The 24,252-nt window shown below is 32.6% G+C and overlaps 1 protein-coding gene across 5 annotated transcripts in view; it reads left to right on the forward strand.

Moving 5' to 3' along the window:
• The window catches only part of LOC106104589 (collagen alpha-1(IX) chain-like), a 109,705-nt gene that overhangs the window by 57,837 nt on the left and 27,616 nt on the right, over window positions 1-24,252 (forward strand). For 4 of the 5 annotated variants that reach the window (XM_013284664.1, XM_013284666.1, XM_013284665.1 and 1 more), the window contains exons 2-5: window positions 1,234-1,313; window positions 2,190-2,737; window positions 20,763-20,834; window positions 21,048-21,098. In XM_013284664.1, coding sequence (XP_013140118.1) covers window positions 1,234-1,313; window positions 2,190-2,737; window positions 20,763-20,834; window positions 21,048-21,098 — 751 coding nt within the window. The remainder of the gene's footprint in view (window positions 1-1,233; window positions 1,314-2,189; window positions 2,738-20,762; window positions 20,835-21,047; window positions 21,099-24,252) is intronic. The other variant, XM_013284669.1, reaches the window with a different exon arrangement.

Below are 24,252 nucleotides of genomic sequence, written 5' to 3' on the forward strand. Positions count from 1 at the left end.
AATATTTTGTTTTGTTTTTAGTGCATTTTGTTTTGTTTTTAGTGTATTTTGTTTGGAAGTCGGTTTTGTTTTTTTATTAAAAAGTTTTTTATACCATAGTACAGGCCATAGCCTGTCCCAAGAAATTGTAAATTGTCTGGTAACAATCCAATGTGTAAAATATGTGATAGAAATATCGGGTTTTGTTACCTTATCTTACATTGAAGTCATTTTTCTGAGCCTCTCTCAGCTGAGACCCTATCAGCCAGTAATGTGACATGCCCTCAATGAACTAATTACTAAAGCGTCTTGATAGACTAGAATCTTTACTGTATTTATAATAGACTGTATAATATTATCGCAATTTGGGATTCATCCCGGAATTTGACCTCGAATGTAAAACAAATTGTCACTGCGAATTTAAATTGTTGAGAATTTGAACGCTGCAAATTCTACGAATTAAAGCTTAGACGTTATTAACAATTGTCAAATGAAACAACAATGTCGAACATTAATTTAAGTATTCGGGAGCGATGACACAATAAATTTAATACAATAGGATGACCTCGGTACTTTGAATATTAGACCACAGAGTAGTTATACATAGACAGAACTGAATTAATTCAATGATTTCATAATTCATTTCTGACTTAAATATCTTCTATATCACGTCGTAAGAAAACATATCTGCACACAAAGCAATTTCTTACCAAAACACGCGCTAGTATTAGCTTGTTAATTAAATGTAATTGAATTTATTAGAGGTTATGGGAACTTTGACAGCTAAGGGAATTACGATTACACCTTGACATTTATGTACAAGGAACTACGTAGCTCCTGGGAATACGCCCACGGAACATTTTCTTATGCTTATAAATGAATTCCATGTACGAACACTAATTCAGTGTTTAACATACGCTTGATAAGCTAGTAACTTACGTAAGGTCCGCAGTGACTCATGTTCAGTCAAGTTATTCATAGGACCATCGAACACCGATAAAACTCCAATATTCGTATCAATTAAGGCTCTCTTCAGACTAACGTTTACGAGAATGATCTGAATTGCAAATTGTCGTCGTATTTTCAGCCGCTGTTCTCGTTTTGAAGCGATGTAATTGGAATTTCGACTGTTTTTATCAAACGTGACATAGTTTTCTATTTATTTAGCTTTAATTAGTTTGATGTAGTTGAAATATTTTATGAATACCAATCTAAGATTTTTATATATTTAAAAATGCATGTTTTCTATTTCAGGAGCCTTTGGTGGATTATATTCTTCAGTTCGACGACTTGCTCAGCCAACGAAGGACTATTTGGATCGAAATTTCCAAACGGTAAGAATGTTTAATTAATTATATCAGTGATACTATAGTAAAATCTATAAAAATGTTGTTGTTGTCGAAAAGAAACACAAGTAATTTCATAAAGGAAAAAACGCCTGTAAAAAAATAATAGTAAAATCACATCCTTACAAATTTGCTTATAGTTTAGTAAACTAATGTGAAGACTTGATTCAAATGTATTGAAATCACAGGCATAATCTTTTGTATTGCAACATTCAACTATTCTCATTTTCAGATACTAGCGTTGTGTAATAAATGCAAATGTCTTAATACTACATCCTACACTCCTATAATTGTGACACTCGTGCATCCATTAGACAAAGTAGGGTGGGAACAGTATAGTTTATGTATGCAGCATGCTTTTCTAATAGGTTTATTGTGAGGATGACATCTGTTGTTAATTACGGAGGTTTAACTATGTATAGCTTTATTGTATCCTAAATATTTATGACTATAAAATTATTAACGACTGATGGTGGGTATTTTAAATGGATTTTAGGATATAGTATAGTTTGAATATTTTTATCGTATTTCGTTAAACACTTATTATTCCTACTTAATAATAAGGCTGTTTATACCAAAGTTTTCATTTAACCATAGCAGTTACCTGTTAGAGTTAAAACCTAGCCAAAAAATACGGACCAAAAATAACACATATAAAATTTTAAATTACGATATATACCAATGTTAAAGATAATGGAATGTTAAATAAAGAAAAGAGGTTAGTTCTTAAGAATCAAGTTAACATATTCATTTATTCATTCATTAATTTAAAACTTCTAAAAGGATAATGAATATGAAAGTGAATATTTAAATTTAACTTATTGCAATGCAAGAAATTAAAACTATTTTCTCCTACAATTCCAGACATACCTGAGTACGATTTGCTGCGAGCTATCGGCGTGCCTTTCAGTAATCCGAAGACGCAGTACTTCGATGAGGGTCTCGACGGATTTCCTGCGTACGGCCTCAAACCGGGTTCAGATATCAAGTCGCCGTATCGTCTTTTCATGCCCGAAAAGTTGTATGCCGAATTCTCGATAACTGCAACCGTTAGACCGGCCAACAAAGATGGCGGCTTCCTCTTTTCCGTTGTTAACCCTTTAGAAACCGTTGTACAACTTGGCGTTCAACTAATACCGTCAGGGCCCGGACTGACTAATATATCTTTGCTATACACGGACGCGAATGTGTACGCTTTGTCACAGACTATAGCTTCATTTGTAGTACCATCGTTCGCAAAGAAATGGAGTAGATTCGGTATGAAAGTGACCACAGATAATGTAACATTGTTTTTAAATTGTCACGAATTTGACACATTGGCGGTAAAGAGGAGCCCGCTAGAATTGGTCTTTGATTCGGCTTCGACTTTGTATGTGGGACAAGCTGGGCCTTTGATCCGGGGAGCTTTTCATGTAAGTAGAATATCATTATTTATATTATTTTAATTACTTTTATTTACTTCAAAAACAGTTAATTTCTTGATTATTTTGTAGGTTAGATAGAAGGAATAATTAGGGCCTGTCCCACCAAATTGTAAATTGTCTGATAACAATCGAATGTATAAAATGTGTGATGGTAATATCGGATTTTGTTCCCCTATTTGACAGTGACGTCATTTTTGAGTTATCTGAGCCTCAACCAGCGGTGGGACAGGCTCTTAATCACTAAATTATGTACAACTAAACTTTAATTTTACTAAGACGTCTGGCAATTTATCGATGTCATTTGTATACTTATATTTTTTTTATTGTATGGTTACTTAAATTATACGTGTAAAATATAATTACGTTCTATATTCGTATAAATAAGTATTGATTGCTAGATATCGGTTTCAAACATCGCTAAACAAAGTTATCTGTCCCGGAAAGTTCTCAATACTAACGATCTATCGCTTCGTTGGTAACATTAAACTGTCATTTGATATAAACGTTTGCTTTATTTGCCACTAATACACTGGAGTAATATCTAGAACAATAAATAATTCATGATACAATTTAATAATTAACTTAGCCTAATAGACGTTTCGCTTATATTACAAAGCTAGCTGTTTCCGTGCGGCTTCTTTGAAATTATAAAAACTTAATTTCATTGTTTCTATTTGTCAAATTCTCAATTGCAAATGTCAATACCGTTACCATAATAACCTTGCTTTCTTGATGTTGGTAGCTTGTAGTTTATGGTCTCTTTCTCACATGAGGGTTTTTCCAATTTATTTACCCCGTAAGCTTAATATCGTGAAAATATATTGCCTAAAGCGTGTGGTAAGTGGAGGGCTTTTTACTAAAGAACGTGTTAATCAAAAATATGCTGTAATTGCTGACATCTTACGCAACAAATGTGTGTATGTTTACGCTTTATTATAATAGTATAGATATAGATACTAAAATGAGATCAATGTTTGGATAGATAGCTCTAGACCTATTGTTTGGATATAACTTTACACAAAACAATTGCAACGAAATTTGACTTTTTTTATAACTGTTCTTTTATCACTTTTATTTACTTTTAACGCAAATAAACAATCTAAAATTAAACGCTTTGGCGGACAGCGCCACCTTTCGAAAATTTAGTAACAAATCTATTTTTAACCACCCCAGGACACAAATTGAATCAAAATATGAACAGAGGAAAAATTTTAGACAAAGATATATGCAATGAAGTTTCATACATGAATAAATAAAGCCTAACCCGAAAACAAATGTGTACCGATGTTACGGCACACCATTAAATAATTCGTTGCATAACAAACTAGCGAACTGCTAACCAGAACAAAGACACCATCAATCATAGGGGCGTTTGTGTTACAAATATTCCTTCATTTCCGTCCTATTGTACTGTTCGCATAAGCCCACTTTCCACTTGTTTCTAACATGAATGTTAACACGAAAAGACGACATTTGTTCTGATGTATTTATTACAAGGGAGCATTCCACGATGTTCTCTTGATTACATTACTTTAATTAAATAATTTTATGCTGATATTTAAAGATTGTGATGAGTTGGTATGTTTTTTTCGATTTTTCACGGATTGACGAAAGCAATGTCTCTATTTTATTGTAATATTGCTTCTCTACGTGTTTCTTAATTCAGCTAATTATTATGTTGTTGTCAAGCCTAATGGTTTTTAAATATTTTAAAGGTTAATAATCAATCGTTATACAGATGCGAAGCAGGATACAAAGTGTATTTAGGTGTGAAGTTACAAATTATCAAAAAAACATTCCCTTAAATAAATAAAAGCAGCAAGTTACGCTCCAGTAATGCCAATTTCAGAAATAACAAAAGAATAAGAAACACATGAATTCCTTGTCTTTAATCCAATGTAAACGCGTTGTTATAAAGGGTGTCAGCCGAGGCGTACGATTTAGGCTCGTTCCCTTTGTACACAAAGCCCTTTGGTGAGAAATAAACAGAATCTAGCTTCGTAAATCCGATTAACAAAACATATGAATCTTTGCGTAGCTCGGAGATAACAATTGTTCTCGTACTTGTTTATGGAATTTTCAGAACATAAATATGTAAAATACCATTACATTTAAACCATGCAAAAATTTCTGATGCCTAAAATTTGGTTCCGACTATGCATTTATGTCAAGACGAATTGCTACGCGGTAAAACTACAGGTGGTATAATACGACGGCACGAAAGCTTTCCGTAATATTACATTACACCCTGTAACATCAGTTTAAGTCCTACAAACAGTATAAACGAACTGCTTCGGTTGGTGTCATGTTAGCTATAATCCAAGTTTGAAGTCGCCGCTAAAAATGCTGTCAATCGTATGCAAATTTTAGAGATGTGTGCAGACCGTTAAACAAAGCGATTTGTGTACTGGCCTTATTACTAAAGATTGGAAAATCTATGAGTTGAAAACAAAACAAAAACAACGAAGTTAGCGGTTAAAGTATGGAAGCTGGCTTAGTTACTAACTTGCTCACTTTACAACTTGTTCTACATCTAAGGCGAACTCGATTTTCTACTTTATTATTTACATTGTTCTATTAGTTGAAGTGAACTTTGAAAAGTTTGTATTTTAGATTTTATGTTACATAGATATTTTCTGTAATGATTCTGATTCTTGAATTCTTGTCTATTTTACTGTCTGTAATATATCTAATCTATGTAATTCTAGGCATTTTATTTATTTCTATTGACATTTTTTACTTCAGTGAAAATTACATGATGTAATAAAATTTTCCAATTATTTACGTATGAATGAAATAACAAAGAACCGATCGTAATCAAATATTGAAAGACCTTGTTTTGTAAAAGTTCGCGTATTCAGACCTATTAAAATATGTATGCGCAAGGAATTGAATGCCTACCGCTTGTCTAGCACGACCGCAGGATACGAGCACTCAGACTATGTAAAGTCTTTTGTATGTTGTGGTACTTTAAAAGTTGATGATTAGTCCTCTCACGGCTGAGATGTTTTAGAAACAATAGAAACTTCTAGACGAATATTTGAGTCAGACATTTTTTTTATGAAAATACGTGTAAAAGATTCAAAGACATACGTGACTTGCTTTGGACTAGATTGTGTATATTTTATAGTGTATCTGAATCAGAGAAAAGCTACATATTAACAATCATGAAGTATGAAAATCTAAAACTTTCAGACTTTACTATTGACTAACCGAAATTGGACATTATTTTTAATTTACCTATAAATAAACATGTTTATTGAGAAAGGAAAAACTATTTTAAACTTGGAAAATAAATTTAAATGGGTACCTTAATGGACCATAAATATCTTTAAGAGCCAACGTTAAATTCAAACAGACTCTCACCAAATTGTTGATGATATTTTCCATTAAATTCGAAATTTGTATGAATCACCTAGGAGGGTAAATGTAACAAATTATTTATCAAAAAGAGATTTTAAAATTAGATTTAATTCATAAATACTAATAAGTCTTATTTAATATTGCGCAGATCTTATTGCTTACCACCTTAGTAAAGACGATAATTTAAACCTTATTCATATTATAATTGCGAAAGTTTAGATGGATGGATGGATAGATGGATGTTTGTTAGAGTTTGCAGCCCAAACGGCTGAACGGATCTCGATGAAATTTGGCATAGATGTAGAGAATAGTCTGGAAGAACACATGTATATTCACTTTTATTTTTTTTTTAATTCCACTCGTACGGAGTCGCGGGCGAAAGCTCGTAAGATCATATATTTTAAAAATTAAATAACTTACATACAACATAAATTTTCATATTATCTAATCTTTCTGTATATTTTGCAGACCCTACTAAGATTATGTGGAGCCACATTACAATTGATCTTGTATAATATCTCACTCACTTTTACTGACGCACTATTTCAATACAAATGCAATAAAGCGCGAGCTTACATTTATATTTTAGTACCGAATGTTGCATTTGGCAATAGTTGGTAAGTGACGATCGAGGTCGATTACATACTATCAATACTGGTAGATAAAACTGGAAACTTCGTATGAAACAGTTTCAAAACACTTCCAGACAAATCCCGAAATACATACCATACATCCGTAAGCGCAAATGTATATATGTATTACAGTTACATTCTTGTTGTTAAAAAGTGTAAGAATCTTTGTAAACTCATGAGAGCATCATACATCAGAGCGCGCGACAATGCTTGCTGTCTTTTCTCAAATTGTCTCAAATCTGTCCCACCAAATTGAAACTTGTTAACAAACCAACATGTAAATTATGTGATGGAAATATAGAGTTTTGTCCATTCTGACAGTGACGTCATTTTAAGCGTTCTGAGCCTCTATCAGTAGTGGGACAGGTTCTAAGGATTCTGATATCTTAGATATTATACCAAATAGTTTTTTGGTTTATCAATGATTGTTTAATTTTTCATACCACTTTTTTTTATTAACTTCATTCGAGTCCTTTAAATCTCGGCCTAACAGCACTTAAATAAAAATATCCGACCCTACCCTCTTTACAAATACTAAGTACTGTAACTTTAACATTTTACAACACTTATCTACTCATTAGTAGCGCACTAGAAGACCTAATAACTTACCTTTTTTGAACTGATACTTAATTTTTTTAATGTCTTAAATGGTTCTTGCGAGCACAGAAAGATTTTATGGATAGTCGGGCAAAAATTATTGTCAGGCAAATCTTAAATACCGATAAGTTTTACATATGTTATCTGGCTTATCCAAGTGGATGCTTGTGAGGAACAAAGTTTAATACCCGACTTCGCTCGCTCGTAAAAACATATACCCATTTGTATGAATGAACCATGTACAAACATGTATGCTCCTGTCAAAGTGACATATGTCACGCGTCCCGCTTGTCCCGTCACGGGAGTGACATGACGAGATTAAATGAATATTGGAGCTTCGGCCGCACGACCGTCAGGGTAGATATGCGGTCACTCGGATGACGTCACGCTCGATGTGACACGACATGCACGCATTCGCATTGTGGAATAATAATTCACCCCAGACAATTGCATACAAGTATCAACTAATTTAAATTTCTTTTCCTTTCCACAAATAAATGTAAGAATCCTTAATGTCCTTTAAATTTTTAAAACTTGCACTTTAGTATTATGTCGCAGAATTCAAGCGTTATTAGATTTATCGTCTTACTACCTTGATGAGAACACTAAGTTTATTCCAAAATATATTTATTTAATTTTATGTTAATATACCTATTTGTTAATTTAATATTTTCCATTATATTATTGTAAATGGTTAATCTGTAAACAGTAATGTAAATTTTCTTTGAGTAAAAAACCTATATCATACTTTCGTTCGAAATTCGATCGTACCAATGATGCAATGATACTTTTTTCTCCTGAATATATTTATTTGAATAAAAACCTCTGTGCCAAGTGTATGTAGACCACTGCGGAGACACACAACGAGGTCAGATCCGCAGACAGGGCGGCGCCATTAGTCGACTGTTAACAAGGATAATATCTATCCTGTCTAATCGATACAAAACTCTGTTTACACCAAGATTTATTTAAACAATTTAATTTAGATTGAAGACTTATGATCGATTAATGCATATTCCTAAAGTTCATTTGTTTTAGAACAACTATCTTAAATTATATTTTTAAATTGTATTTAAATTTTATTCTAATTTAGTTTAATAGATAAATTATTTGGCGTAATTTTTAGTTTCATAAATAGGTATTTTTGTTGTACCTAATTCTACTTTTACTTTTGATTTTATTTACAGTTTAATAAATATCTCTGTGATTATTTATTTTAAAAATTATTCCAAGCGTTTTATCGTAATTCGATATTCCAAAGCGATTTAGAATCGTGTATTGGCACGTAATCTTGTACAATTCCCAGTTTCTGGTACAAATAGACGCCAAAAGGCTTTCGTAAGGAGGTCACGGTGGCAGACGAGACGACGCCTCTACTATCGACTTCCAGCAGCTGATACTATCACGATTTTAGTTGTGAGTTAGCTGGCGTCGAGTGTACTTAAACGTTCCCAGCATCCCGATACTTCTTTAATTTTTAAATCGAGCGTTCGTGTTCCGGCCAGTTTGAAATTACATTTTCCAACGGCGATCCTCGTGGATTAGTTTGACAGTTTCAACGCGCTTGTGTACAACGATGTGCTGAAATTGTCGTGCGAAAGTTTTAACGATACTGTATTTCGTGTTTGTCAATTTTAACTGGAAAACATCGCGTTTTGTGAACTCTTGTGAATGTGTCCAAAATGTTTTTATGTAATTAATTTAAAGGTTTATTCAGTTAATAAATTAAATATTTGATGCTACTATACCTATTTAAGGAAACTACGTCATATGGTTATACATATATGTATAGACGTTGATGTAACGCCTAGTTATTGTTTTGATGCAATCTATCAAGTTTGCATTGCGGCAAAAATTATGTAGGCTCTTCAATATTTTTCATACGAGAAATACTAAAATTTCATAGAAAATTGTTAGTATAGCGTTTAATTTTCGCAATACACGTGATACAATACCTCGTGTCCTGTTATGAAAATTCATAACAAGCAAATTTGTTGATTCACTGAATGGAAAAGTTTCAGCGGAAAAGTCACCTTTTTGTATAAAAACAGTTGACGTGACTATAGAAATATCCCGTCGGAGTAGACAACTTTGTCGCGTCGTATTATACCCGGCTTTGTAGACGGAAATGTTCACGTCGCTTCACTCCTTCAATAGACGCCCATTCTGAATAGAATATGCAGTTTTCTGCGTAGATCATTATGCTGCGTTATTTACGCACATCATGGCATATTAGTACTGGGAACAAAAGCCGCAATGAATACTCGATTGTCTATTACAGTCTGATCGTGGATTTGCAGCTTTGTTTCAGTTTGTTAAAATTATAAATGTTACTATTAATGAATCTTATAAAACGTATCTCGAATTAAAAACAGATGACAATTTAATCTTGGTTTACAAATAGTATCGTGCTTGTACCACAAGATATTACTAAATAAACTTAATAAAAATTTCAACTTACATAGTCTCTAAAATTATTTAAATAATAGACAACAGTAAACAGTGTACAACTTTCAATATGGCAATGGTGATGTCAAACAAGTCTAAAGTGTGTGTATGTACGTTGTTTTTACTGGTTGTGTTGGGGATAAGTCTGGCGGTGGTATCTACTATGGGACTGTTAGAGCCGAGTGAACATCACACCGTTGGCACCGCCGAGATGTACAGTCAACTGAAAGCTACGCATCTTGTGGACAGAGTAAGTTGAGTATATTACATTCAGTACGTACTAACAGATGTCAGAATACGGTTCATACACTGGTTTCAGATTTAATGGTCGATAGATAAGCCGAAATGTTTCTTCGTTGTGTATTTTTATTTCTATGTAACTATGTGACTGTCTATGTATACTACTAAGCTCTAGCTAAGCTACGCTTTCTCAGAGATTTTAAGTGGTCAATATATCCTTAATGCAGATGAATCTACACTAAGGTATTGTTTGGGAATCCATTAAATATCTGAGTACGTTAATTAGTAATGTAGAACTATTATTTGTATTAAATTTTGTAACACGGTGTTGAAAATATTTTATATAATTTCAGTTTAAAATGTTGTACATTGTTTCATGTAAAATTTAATGAAACACTAACAATTTAAAATATTGCCAACATGTGACTAGTGCTGTACAACTGAGCTAACAAATTTGATTATGGCAATTATTGCCTTTGAACATGTTACGAGCGGTTACGAGTACTCTCCACGAGGCACGCTTTCACGCACTTCTCGTTCCGACTTTACAACTGCCACTTTATATTTATACGAATATTTCAGTAAATTTAATTTTTAATATTCTTTGAAACCTAATAACTAGACGTGTATAAACTAACGATGGAAATAAATGACTGATACCGATTAACTGTTTACTCGATATAGAGACAAGTTGACGATCAAGTCTTGACCTTCGTTTATAAAGCCATAGAAATATATCAGAAAGAATGAAAGGTCAGGTGTAAATAATTTTATTTGTTTTTCAATATAACGTCGGAAAAACTGAATTGATGTTATGATTTAATTCAAGTTTAAATTGTTATTATCAATCATGACAATTATGAAAGAAATTTTGTAACACAACTTGTGTTGTATTTCGGTTATTGTAAGAATTTATTGGAACAAAAAGGTTAGCATATCATTGATGCGATTGTGGCTCGAGTTTACGTTTTGTCTTTATCTCTTCCAAGAGAAAGAAAGGGATGATGATAGGATTTTGTACAATGTTTTAACAGTGGAAGCCTTGGTGATATTAAAAGTGTTGAACAATGCCGGAGTTATGGACGACCGGTGTCCCTTTATCGGAATGTTCGTCGCTCGGTATCCGAATACCTTCCTCGTTTCACGTGTAATTTAATAAATGATATTTCAATCATTTAAATATTGAAATACTAATTTTATTTCGCAATTTAAAAGCATTAAATGTTAAAATTTCTTTATCACTTTTACGTCTGTTTTTGTACAGAAATGTATATTATTTTTCATTTGACTTTGGTATGTTAAATCCTTCTTCCGTCTTCAGATTTGTACATCTATTATTACTGATAAGGGTAGTCTTTCTAATCTTGTTATTATTACCTCTTATAGCTTTTAGCTGAAACACTACAAGGTAGAGTCCGACCAGGATGTTTGACCGAGCATTAGTCAAACTAAATTATCATTCACTAGAGTTATTTTGTCAAAAAAATGTCACATGAGCTTTTTCGCACTGTAACTTTTTTTTGTGACGAAGACAGGGCCTCTTAGCAGGCAGATTTCCTGATTGGACTATAAGTAAGGAAAGTATTACAATTTAAATCTATAGTTATTACTATTGGTTTATTTAAAACATGAATTATCTATAAATGTATGTAAATTGGTATAACGTGCCAAAATCTGTGGCTATAAATTTTAACAGAGATTCCATTATCGTCACCCGAAAGGTTCGCGGTGGATTTTTCGATTCAATCCGGTCGTGTCGGTGAAAGAATTAATGTCCAAATCCCGTTGAAATTAAACCGACGTTTATTCGCTTTTATCTGTCTGAAGTATTTTGTAGTACATTTTATTAAAAAAAAAATAATCCGTAAAACTTCAGACGTACTCTTTGTATTAGTTATCCAGTGATTTATGCATGAAAAATCATAATTTTTATAGTTAAAGTAGTTTTCGTTCACGACTCAGTCCTTATGGCATTAAAGAAAAAAAAAACACATAGCCTATGAGTTCTTCCAGACTATCCTCTACAACTGTGCCAAATTTCATGTAGTTTGGTTCAGCAGTTTAGGCTACAAACTCTAACCAACATCCATCCATCCAAAAAAACCAATAGTGAGTAGCCTATGTGTTCTTCCAGGCTATCCTTTGGATCTGTACCAAATTTCTTCGAAATTCGTTCAGCCGTTAAGGCTACAAACTCTAACAAACATCCAACCATCCATCTAAACTTTTGCATTTATAATATTAGTATGATTAAAAAATAAGATATGTAAATCATCCTAATATTATAAATGCGAAAGTTTAGATGGATGGATGGATTTGTTAGAGTGTGTAGCATTAACGGCTGAACGAATTTCGAAGAAATTTGGTACAGATGTAAACGATAGTCTGGAAGAACACATAGGCTACTCACTATAGGTTTTTTTTAATACCGCGTCGACGGAGTCGCGGGTGTAAGCTAGTACTTAGTAAAATAACACACCGCTTTTCGATAACGTTGGTAAAGTTCTGCATAGTTAGTTAAATTATTTTTCGCGTTTACGCATAGAGAACAAGATAGTACTAAACATAGATTTATCATAACTTATTGTGTACAAAACAAAATATTTTGCATTTTCGCGTTCAACCAGGGGGTAATTCCTAACACGTGTCGCCTATGTCGTAAATTTAACGAAGAACAGAAAGAACAAATGCAACGTGATTTTAATTTATACAAATGTCTTTTAGAAATAATTTCGCATTGTTTAAGTTTCGAAAGAGTTTTTTTTAGAGTAATGTGTTGTTTATACTGTGAAAATATGGTGCCAGTTTTCCGTATTCTTTCCAAGAATATTGATTGCAGGTCTATACTCAGATCATTTGAAAATGTTAACTTTATATTGTTATACTTTATAACGATGAGAGAGAAGAGTAAATTAAAGTGGAGTGTGGGGAAGAAGGGATAAAGTTAACAATGTGTATGTTAAAGGAAGTTTGGAAGTAATTGATGACTACAAAGATAGAGAAAGACCAAAAAATGCATAGAAGGATTGTGTGATAGAGGATATGCTTAAGAATGGAGTGAATTCAGAATTCAGAGTGAATGGAAAATATCCTGTTTCTGTGCATCTCCTCTTTCGTCGATAAGGATAGGCTACGCATCTGCAATTGCGAATGCCTACGGGCAGCGGTCGCTTCGCCATTTCGGCGGATTCAGGTGACCGCTTGCTCGTTTGCTAACATGTAAATTAAAAAAACTTGTCTTCATTCTTGTTCATAAGTTTTTCTACGTGAAATTTTCTTTCTATTCTATTTATCGTTTCAGAACCATGATTCTAAAATATCTAGAAAATCTGCTCCGAAACATCTACTTAAAATTTATAGTCGGACATAATACGAGACTTACAATGCGTTAAAGTAAGGGTTACAATAACCTTAACCCTTTTGCGACAGTGATTAATTCTGACAGAGGTGCTGAGAGACCGAAATCGCCGCAGTTAGGGGATAAATTTATCACAATATTGAAAATAAATTTTACTCGTGTATTTACATGTTTTCTATACTCGTAAAAGGACTTTAAAAGCGATTTTAAGTTTTCATAAACCCTGTTAAGATTAAAATGAAAAGTAACATGCTTCATAACTAGTTTTTCAGTAGCTTAAAAAGCATTAATATTTTATAAAGAACGTTATGCTTTTGAGGTCGTTGTAATTAAAAATCTCAGCGGTTAAAAAAATCAACGTGAATTTTACAAATTAGGGTCAGTCAGTCAGCGGCGTCAATTTTTTTGTGATAAATTTATATTTAAATATATATAATTAAAAGCAGACTTTCTGGATGAGTTCACTTGCTATAACAATAACGGTGAAGTACCAAAAAACATCTTAAGTCTTACAGGATCCGTTTAAATTCAATTTGAAGACAAAGTCATTTTTAATCATTGTCTTGTAATGAATATTGTTGGCTGTTCCATCACTTTTAATGCCCTGGGCGAGATTTTTATAGCGCTTTTATTTACCTTTATTTAGAGGGGGGTGGGTGATTTATCTGTGAGAGTAATTCGTAGACCTGGGCCTTTCTGCAAGGTGCCTTGGCGGTTGCCTAACCACGTCCTACCCTTTTTTTTAATGGGGGGGGGGAAATCTTCAAAAAGATACCGTTCCTTCTGGAAGACAAGGTTATGTGAAGTTTGTACCCACTAAAACCCACTCTGTGGCCAGCCTAAAGTGTAATAGAAGTGGATTCCGTGATCTCCGTGGAACTCACCAGAACCTTCGGCACTTAATAACACAATACAGGACTTTGCCTGATGTTTCGCAGCGTTATAGCAACATAGGACCACGCTATGGCACCAAACCACGCCCTACCCTAAAGGCGGTACCTGTTTTTCTGTCTACCATCAAATTAATAGCTCTACTTTTGGTCTATACTTATAATAAAAACCATTTACAAATCATAGGAATACTAAATAGTAATTTACGAAAAGATCCCTGCAGGAAACGGCTGCAATTTAAAGTTGTAACTCCATTTTTTAAGTGTCAAGAAATATTGGTCAACACAAAATAATATTGATAAAATGTTATATCACTCACTGGTATGATAATGTGACAAAATTGCCTTTAAAATCACATTCTCGCGTAATGCATAACAAACGGGTCAGAGCGGTAATAAACTGACAGGGGAGTGGACCCTAATTTTCGACGTTAATATCAATTTTATAATAGTCGTGATGTTTAATTACAAAGCTATTCATGTACGAACCCATATTCATTGTGCATAAATCCACTAGTAATGAAATTTGGTAATAAATTTGGCTAAATTTAATCTAACTATCATACTAAATACTATTTCATATTTCATTCATAATTCATACTAATGTTATAAATGCGATGGATGTTTGTTAGAGCTTGTAGCCTAAATTGCTGAACCGATCTCAATAAATTTTTTCATAGATGTAGAGGATAGTCTAGAAGAACACATAGACTACTCATTTTTGTTTTTTTAGTTGCACACGAACGGAGTCGTGGGCGAAAGCTAGTAACAACTAACAAGAATTTAATTTGCACACGAAAGACATGGTAGTTACAGTATGGTTATTCGATATTGCAACAAATAGGCGAATTAAAATTTCCTTAAAAAACCATTTAGTTTTTTGTTCAAATTTAAAGATTGTTGAAATAATTTAAAAAGTTACGTATTTTATTAATTAACTAGCTGTTCCAGTGCGGCATCCGCATGTTAATATGAAAAAAATATTTTATTGTTTACATTTGTCAAATTATCAATAGGAAATGTCAAATGGCATGACATGGCAAACCTTGACAATCTTGCTTCCTTGTTGGCAGCAACTTATGGTCTCTTTCCCACGTTAGGGTTTTTATCCAAAATATTTACCCCCTAAGTTCAATTGCGTGAAAATATATAGCCTAAACCGTGACGTATGTGTAGGGCTTTTTATTAAAAAAATAATTATTCAAAAATATGCTGTAATTTCTGACATCTTAGGCAACAAAGAAATATGTGTTTACGCTTTATTATAATAGTATAGATTTAGTAATTTTCGGTTTATTCTTGAAATAACCCCTTTATGTAGATAAATATAAACACGGATGGTTAATTGAAATACCATTTAGTATTGTAATGTCCGTCTTTCATGAATATTCAAGTTTCAAGAAATTCATTTGCGACGGTAATTAAAATCGACAAAGCTTCATACCAACTGAAACTCTATTCCTGGCGACCGAGCTCAAACTTTCTTGATTTTATTTTCATTTATTATAAATTATTCTATGCATTCAAATACTAGAACAATACTGTAAAAGTTTTAACTTAGTAAGCACTTAGTTTTATACACATATAAAAATTATATACGTAACTTTTAGTACACATTTTCACTAAAATTTACCAGGTTACTTTTAATTACTACCAACTTTATGAAATCTCAGTTCTGAATAAAGTCGTGTTATTTTATTGTCACACTCAGAGTCTTTTAGAGTAGATCTAGATTGAGAGTCTCCCTTAGCGATTGATTAACAGGTTACTAGTTTGTCAGTAAATCTCACAAAACCTTATTATAACATGGACGGTTTTTTAAATTTGTCGAAAATGTGCACGTAAAGTGTAAGATGCAGGGAATAGAGGACGGAAGGAGAATTTACTGTAACAGAAAGTTCAGGTGCTAAAGTTAGAATTCCGCCTTTATCAGTCGCCTTCAGAAATTATGGTCTCGAAATGAACTAAAATAGTGCATTTTCAACTGGGAATAGCTTAAAGGGAATACCTATTCCAGCGAGTTATCGGGTTTTATTAATGTAACGGAATATAGAGTGAATATGGGTTATTTTTATATTTGAATTAAATATGAACCTATTACATAATTCAAATAAAGAATAATGTAAATAAATAAATAATATATGTCGGGGTGAAATGACGGTTCTAGAATTCAAATCCGAAGGTAAATTATGTACACGGTAACGATTTTCATTGTGAATGTACGTATGTCGGAGATAATAAAATAACAATCGCGTAACATTAGAAACATTATTCTTAGTTGACTACCATCTTAAATGATAACTTCACAAGACACTCTGATCGAACTGCAAACTTTTACATAGAATTAACCAATTGATTTTATAATAACAAAACGCATCATACCACCATTCAACGACAACTGTCATCAGTCATTCTATCGTCGTCCTGACATCTATCATGTACGATGCACTGCCAGTACTCAAAATTATTAGTTGCCAGAAACTAAAATCGTTAAAAAAATTAGAAACTAAATAAACTATAAAACTGAAAAAAATAAATAAACTTATCCTAATATAGACTTTGTATTACATAACATTGTTTCACATGTTAAATATTACATTAAATATGTAGAAAATTTAATAAGAAAATATTAATAAAGTTAATTAGGTCGGCACGCTTTACGCTTTTCACAGAGAAAATAATCTCAATTGCTCTTTTTTCTTAAAGCAGTTCGACTTAAAGGAATTTAGTGCTTTGCAGCGCACTTTATTCATAAAGGCAGTAGCTATTTCAAGTTACTCTTTTTTATCTTTTTTCTTCAGTAGAAAATTTTAATATTAAATTTGAATTATTACTTCTCTTACGACATTCCGTATGAGACTTGATAAACCTACCAATTTTATAGTTTTCATATGTTTATCTTGATTTTTAAAACATTTTCAACAGTATTATCTAATTGTATATAACTCGCTTTATTAAAAAATATGAGAAAAATACAATTAAGGTGTCAACATCGAACTTGATGTCAATTAGGCAACTTTAAGTGCCATCAGTTAGGACCACTTGATGAAATAGTTTATAAACTATGCCAATTAAAACTTTCCTTGCAGTTTAGTTGGTAGCTAGGGTTTTTAAAATTTTACCTAACTACTTTTACTTACTTTTTAACAGCTTTAACCTTTAAGCGGCATTACAAAGTCTAAACTTCTAAGTTCAACTTGACCTTTGATATTAATTACTCTCATATAACTTGATTCTTAAACTTTGTAAGAAAGTTTAAAAAAGGTGTAACGTGTGATAGCCATATTCATTTTCAGAAAGCAACGCCTGTAAAAATAAAATAGCATATTTAACATTGTTTAAATTGTGCTCTTAATTAGCCCGATTCCGTCTACTTTGTAGTTCCTAATTAGTATTTTAGAGGAGAGACTTCTGCGAACTTTTAGCGCAATCAATTACCTTGCTTGTAAAATAGTTGAGCAACTAAGTGCAAAGTTTTGATGCAGCTGCGCGGACGTTGTTAGAAAATTCAGCATCAAGTCCATACAAATTATACTTTGTTTTCTGAAGTATTCTGGTACGCAAAAACTTATGGCAGTTTTTAAGAAGATAATAATAGAGTTCGAGAGAGCTGTTGCTCTTCATCCTGAGGATTCTCACTGTCCTTACGGCCCAATCACGTAACCATATCAGATTTTATGAATATCTACTCTCAAATTTAATACAGAGAATCAATGTAGTAAAAAAGCCAAGGATATGTAATTAAACAAAATACCGACTTATAAGAATTAAACTAAAATATATGTGAAGTTTACTATTCTGTTTTGTATTTTTATATAATTTAAATTAAGGTTGGTATGCTTTGCCTACCCTTAATTGACGGAGGAGTAAACGCACATAAAGAGGACATTTCCCCTTCCTATGCATCTCCTTTACCGACAAATCTATTTTTCCTTCCTATCCTTTCCACTTAAGAAAAAGGGTGGTAAGGAAATGGGACTAAAATTAGGCCTAAATAAATAAATAATTAAAATAAATGTAACCAAGAGTATTGTTACTAAATGATACACAAATCCTAACACGAGGCTGTTTCTGAAACAAAAGATAAATAGACACGAAAATTCCCACTACTAGTTAGAGAATAGTATTTGTAACAAGACGTGCTTCGTTAATTAAACAGCTGGATAAGAAGTTAGTTTTAAACGGATTTGTTGCTGAACTTTCTGGGACTTTGTTGAAAGAATTTAAATCGATTCTCGTACTGCCTACTTGAAGATGTGGGCAAACGTAGAGTAAATACTTACTTTAATATACTTATTTGTACTTTAAATAATTGAGAACCTAAAGGGCAACAGAACTAAGAATTGACGACTGCAAAAATCAAGAGCAGATTATTGAAACACGAAAACCTGTTGTGAATCCAAGCAGAGTGTGATAAGCAAAAAATGCGAGTTATTTTCAAATTTTCCTAGTAGAAAAACGAAAGCGTAAATATAGCATAGCGCCTAACACGAATATTCTTGAGATGATTTGCTTAACCTCATCGATATCTTTTTTAGATCTGTACAGCGCCCCTATCGAACGTAAAGTACACCAATAAATGTGATAATTTTTAGATTACGGCAGCGCCTCCTACCGGACGTGAAGTACACCAATAACTATATACAAATTTTGTCGATGAACGTTAAAATTACGTTCTCGTAACTGTCGCACAAATATTCGTGGTAGACTCTCTATTATAAATATTGTCATAATGTTTTCGTAGAACAATCAAGGAAGTACAGAATCCCGTAATTTATCTTAACTAATTTTTACCTAATCATTCAAGATTACTCAGCCGTAATTAATTTCCTTTTCTGCCAACCTGCGTTACGGTTTATTAATTTCATATAAACCAAGATTGATGCGATATTCAAATTTACATACAAACGAGCTATAGAATACAATATTGCGTTTGGTACTGAGATTAGTGGGGTTATAAGACTAGAATATTTAAGAAAAAAGCAATCCAATACTTAAATTATCGCATAGAAAATTAAAATGTTGACATTTTAAGTAACGTTTCAGAGATTTTTAGAATTAACAGATGGTTTGCCAATTTAATTACAAAGGCCTCGACTAACCAATTATTTAATTTACAAAGGCACCGGGAAGATGATTTTAATTGATATAATACTTCAAAAATTCAATTAAAGTAAAACACTTAACGTCTAACCTCTTAGAAAACATTAATAAACCAATTATTAGATATTGCGCTGTTTTATTAATGCTTTAATTATTGGTATACTAGCTGTTCCCGTGCGGCTTCATGCGCATAAAATTATAAAAATTTTATATTACTGTTTACATTTGTCAAATTATCAATAGCAAATGTCAAAATGTCATGACATGACAAACCTTAGCAATCTTGCTTCCTTGATGTTGGCAGCAACTTATGGTCTCTTTCCCACATTAGGGTTTTTATCCAAAATATTTACCCCCTAAGTTTAATGGCGTGAAAATATATAGCCTAAAGCGTGACGTAAGTGTATAGCTTTTTATTAAAGAAAGTATTATTCAAAAATTTGCTGTAATTGCTGACATCTTAGGCAACAAAGTGTGTGTTTACGCTTTATTATAATAGTATAGATTTCGATACTGATTATTTTCATTTTAGTCTAAAATTGCAAAATTTAACTTCTTCCGGGATTTAAAAAAAAAAATAAAAAACGTGAAAAGGTTCATTAGTATCGAAGTAAAAATGAAAGACACTGTTGGTAAATGTGTCCTAGATGATCATGTCTAATGATCTAACATAGTTGAGGAAAAGAGACAAAAATATACCAATAAATGCAATGAAGCGAAACAAAAAATAACGTTTTATAATACAGGGTTGTTTCAGATTAATAATTTTTAGGTAATACATCCCAAATATTTGTACCTTAAAAGTCAAACAATGCAATTTGGTTGTCCAGGTATCGCTATCAGTACGACCAATTTACAGTGAACCGTTAAACACTAGTAGCGTTTAAGAGAAGCAGGCTTATGGGAGTCCTAACATTTCGGACGTAGTGGCTTCAGTGTTCGTTTTAAATTTAGTGCATCGCCGCGAACGGGTTGACTGACACGCGTGCGGTGCATGCGCACGTGTTCTTACAAGTTTCCGGCCGGATTTATAGGAACTTAAGTTAAAAACAATCGCTACTAAGTCCAGTAATAAAAACATAAAAACAAATGAAGGTGCACCATAACTAACTTCGATTCATTTCAAACTATCACATCGTTAAGTCGGTGGTTTCGGCCGAACTGTCTACACGTTTGAAATTATTTTTTAACATCATAAAGAAATAAATAAAAAGAATTCGTTCTTAAAAATATACCTTGTGGTTTATACTTTTAAAAGTTATAAAAAATGAGGATTGTAATGTAAAAGTGCTTTTCTTTTACCACGGTATTCAAGAGTCGATAAATTGCCAGTCGTTATGAAATCGCTGTGGAGATGTGTGTTAACCTTGATCGTGGTACAGGGAGCATTTCAAGAGCTCAAGCTGTACGGATCATCTTCGCAGGCTGAAGTACAATGTGTCACTACATTCGAGGTAAGATATTTGTAATACTACCTTTAGATTTTTCATCAATAAGTTTTAAAAAATTTCATTCTCAATAGATTTAAAAGCATTTTTTTTAAATTGGTTTCTTTTTACATTTTAATCATGACCAGAAAGAAAGACTTGGAGATTTTACTTTCTTTGGTTAGAAAAAAAAAATTGTATCTTGCAGTATGTATTTTTGTATTCATTACATTTTAACAGGAGATCGGTAACGGCAGCGGTGGAGACGAAATTGACATTGACAATTTTTTGGTGATTAAGTTTCATTTTTTTTCTGTTTAACACAAACGCTTTATATCACATTGTTTTGTGTACTAACATTTGTGACGTCTCCCAATGCACTTTGTAACAACGGGGTAAATTCGTATCAGAATTAACATCAATGTGATCGTCTTTTGTTATTTATTTTTTTACAGCACAAAATTAGCTTCATTATAAGTTTACGTTCAATAGTACGTTAAAAATTATATTCGTCAGTGATCCAGATTTGAATCGTACTAATATTATAAACGCGAAAGTTTAGCTGGATGGATGTTTGTTAGAGTTTGTAGCATAAACTGCTGAACGTATTTTGACGAAATTTTGTAAAGATATAGAGGATGGTCTGGAAGCACACATAGATTACTCATTTTTTTTAATACCACGCGGACGGAGTCGCGCGCGAAAGCTAGTGGACAATATTTCTATCTATAAATAACATTAACGAATGCACCCATCGCAGTAATTGGATACTAAGATACTCCTTAACGTATCTACAATGAGAGACACCATTTAACAAATGCAGATATCTATGTAACATTCTCTTAGTAATTTTGACGAATGCAAGCCTCCGCTTTCCTTTGCCATCTTTTACTATAAAAGTACTTACATCTATCAAATTTAAGCCCTACTCATTGTGAAAAGTGAATTCTATTTTTGCAAGAGAGCAAAGCGTAATGGCAACAATGAATTAAGTCCATGTCAGTCTAGACAAGTAAAACCTTTATGCTTTATCATTAACAGAGTCGATGACCGCTTTACGGTTCTTAACTGAATGCAGTTTGATTAACGTCAACAGCGAATCCGTCACAATAAAAACTTATATGATCATAATGACAACATGTCTTAATTCAGATCATACTGATGTAATATTTGATAGTACTGTCACATTAGGCATCATATTGTATTCCACGTTATCGTAACAATTGTTAATGAAGTACTAGTAAACAAAGATAAACCAAACGAAACAGACGGTAAAGAGAGCAATGTAGTAGACTTATGAAATACGTTTAACAGTGAAGTGACATTTTTAATGCTTTATTCCAAAGAAAGTAAAGAAGTAAAAATAATGAAATCGTGCATACTAGAAGGACTATATTGCAGAAAAATGGAACAATGCCTTTCAAGTCTGTTCATGAAACAGTATGTATCACTGTCAAGTTTCGAAACACACTCTCAACTTTCATGAACGTAGCTGCCACAAAATTAAGTATCTGGCCGAATACTTGTATGCTAGCTACTGTGATCTTTGGATAATCTTTAAAAAATCGATAATCGAGAGTTTCTATGCATTATGAGTACTTTTAAATTCCGCAAACGAAGTCGCGCATGAAAGCTATTTATAAAAAAATTGAATAGAGAATTTAGTAAAATATCCCAATACTTATTAGATTCAAACGAATGTGAATAATCCGTCTGACAAAGGCATTTGCAATTTAAGTCTACCCGAACCCAATATCACATTCCGCATACCAGTTAAAACTTTTCGTCGGACACATTGATAGAGTCGCCTTTTCAAATGCCTACATCCTGTGTTATATCGTATGATGTTTACTTTTAGAATTAGATATTGAATTTTATCGCCACCGAACCCTCTTTCTGATAACCGATGGTCGATGACCTAATCTACTTTAAACGATACGCGTCTATTTTCGAAGGTCAATCCAGTAACAATTAAAGAGCTGTGCAATTTAAAAAAAAAACGTCGTTGATAAGAACATTCGCCAATTTAGTTTCTATTTTCAAACGTTCCAAACTTGACTAAACTTCGGTTTTTGAAAAAAGAACGCATAAACTTCTCATTTATCATAATCATTGCCAGATCAATTAGTTTTAAAAATAGAAGTTCAAACAATAGAAAATGACGGATTCGACATCAAACATATCTTAAGAGTATGTTCTAATTAGAAACCCTGAAACTGATAACAAAAGAAGAGTGAATAAAAACGATTTTATGTGTTATTGAATTGTTATTTTAGATCACCTTGGTACATGTATTTCTTAATGCACAATGAGCAATATCGAAGAATTCGACCATGAAATTGCAGCTATTGAATACATTGACAAAACCATTATCAAACAATAGGAATCTCGAATGTAATCAGAATTGACATATAAGGTACTTATTTTCGTACGTATTTTCATTCTGTTCCAAATTGTTCATTTCCGAATAATAATGCTTATTCCAAATATTTCTGCGATAAAAAACTAAAGCCAAAATATAAGAGAAATTTCGTAAATCTTATTATTTTTTCATTTCCTCATACGATACAAATAACAAGGCCACTTGATTAGACGAACATGAAAAGAGGGTTTGAAACTCGTCGACCTTATATGAAACGCAGACGCAAATTACGTATTCGTCTTGAGTTCTCTGTTTCCGATACTGTAATCAAACGCTCAAGAAGCTCTTGGTAACATAACCAGTACATTGTATGCTATAGAACCTTTGTTCGGTCGAGTAAACATACAAACACTCGTGTTTATAATGTTCTCTAAAGCTTTATATGACTTGAGTATTATTCAATGTGGTTGTTTATTTTGATTTATTCGTGTACATTTTTACGGTCCCATTTTTAGAGTACGTAGCTTTTATTATCACTGACAAATTTCGCAGCACACTCCAAACTTTCATGGCCATAGCTGTCACTAAATCAAATATCTGGCTAGCTACTCGTATGCTAGCTACTATGATCTTTGAATAATCTTTCTAATATGATAATTTCGAATAATGGAATATACGTTTTTTTAAATGATATTGACTTTTAACTTTGTGTAAATAATTAATAAAACATTACTCGCCTTCACCTCAGAGAAAAGGAATAAAACTATTTTCCCGGAACTTAATAACATGTTTCTTGAAATAAGATCTGAAAATGTTGAAAATAAGATAAAAAAAACCTAACTGTACTTTTAAGATATAAATCTGTAGTACTTAGATAATATAAGAGTACGAGCTGTTGCCCGCAAACTTCGTTAGCGGGTATTTTTTTTTTAAAGTTATCTATCCATGTTAGCTAACTCCTCCACTAACTCCTACCCTCCAATAAAAGTACCGTCGAAATCATACCAGCCGCTTCGGAGATTACCCGGAACAATCGCGGTTTGCGGACAGACAGACAAACATTTTTAAAATGCTTTTCGTTAT

The sequence above is a fragment of the Papilio polytes genome, unplaced genomic scaffold (assembly GCF_000836215.1).
Source record: "Papilio polytes unplaced genomic scaffold, Ppol_1.0 DF823510.1, whole genome shotgun sequence".
Classification (NCBI taxonomy): domain Eukaryota; kingdom Metazoa; phylum Arthropoda; class Insecta; order Lepidoptera; family Papilionidae; genus Papilio; species Papilio polytes.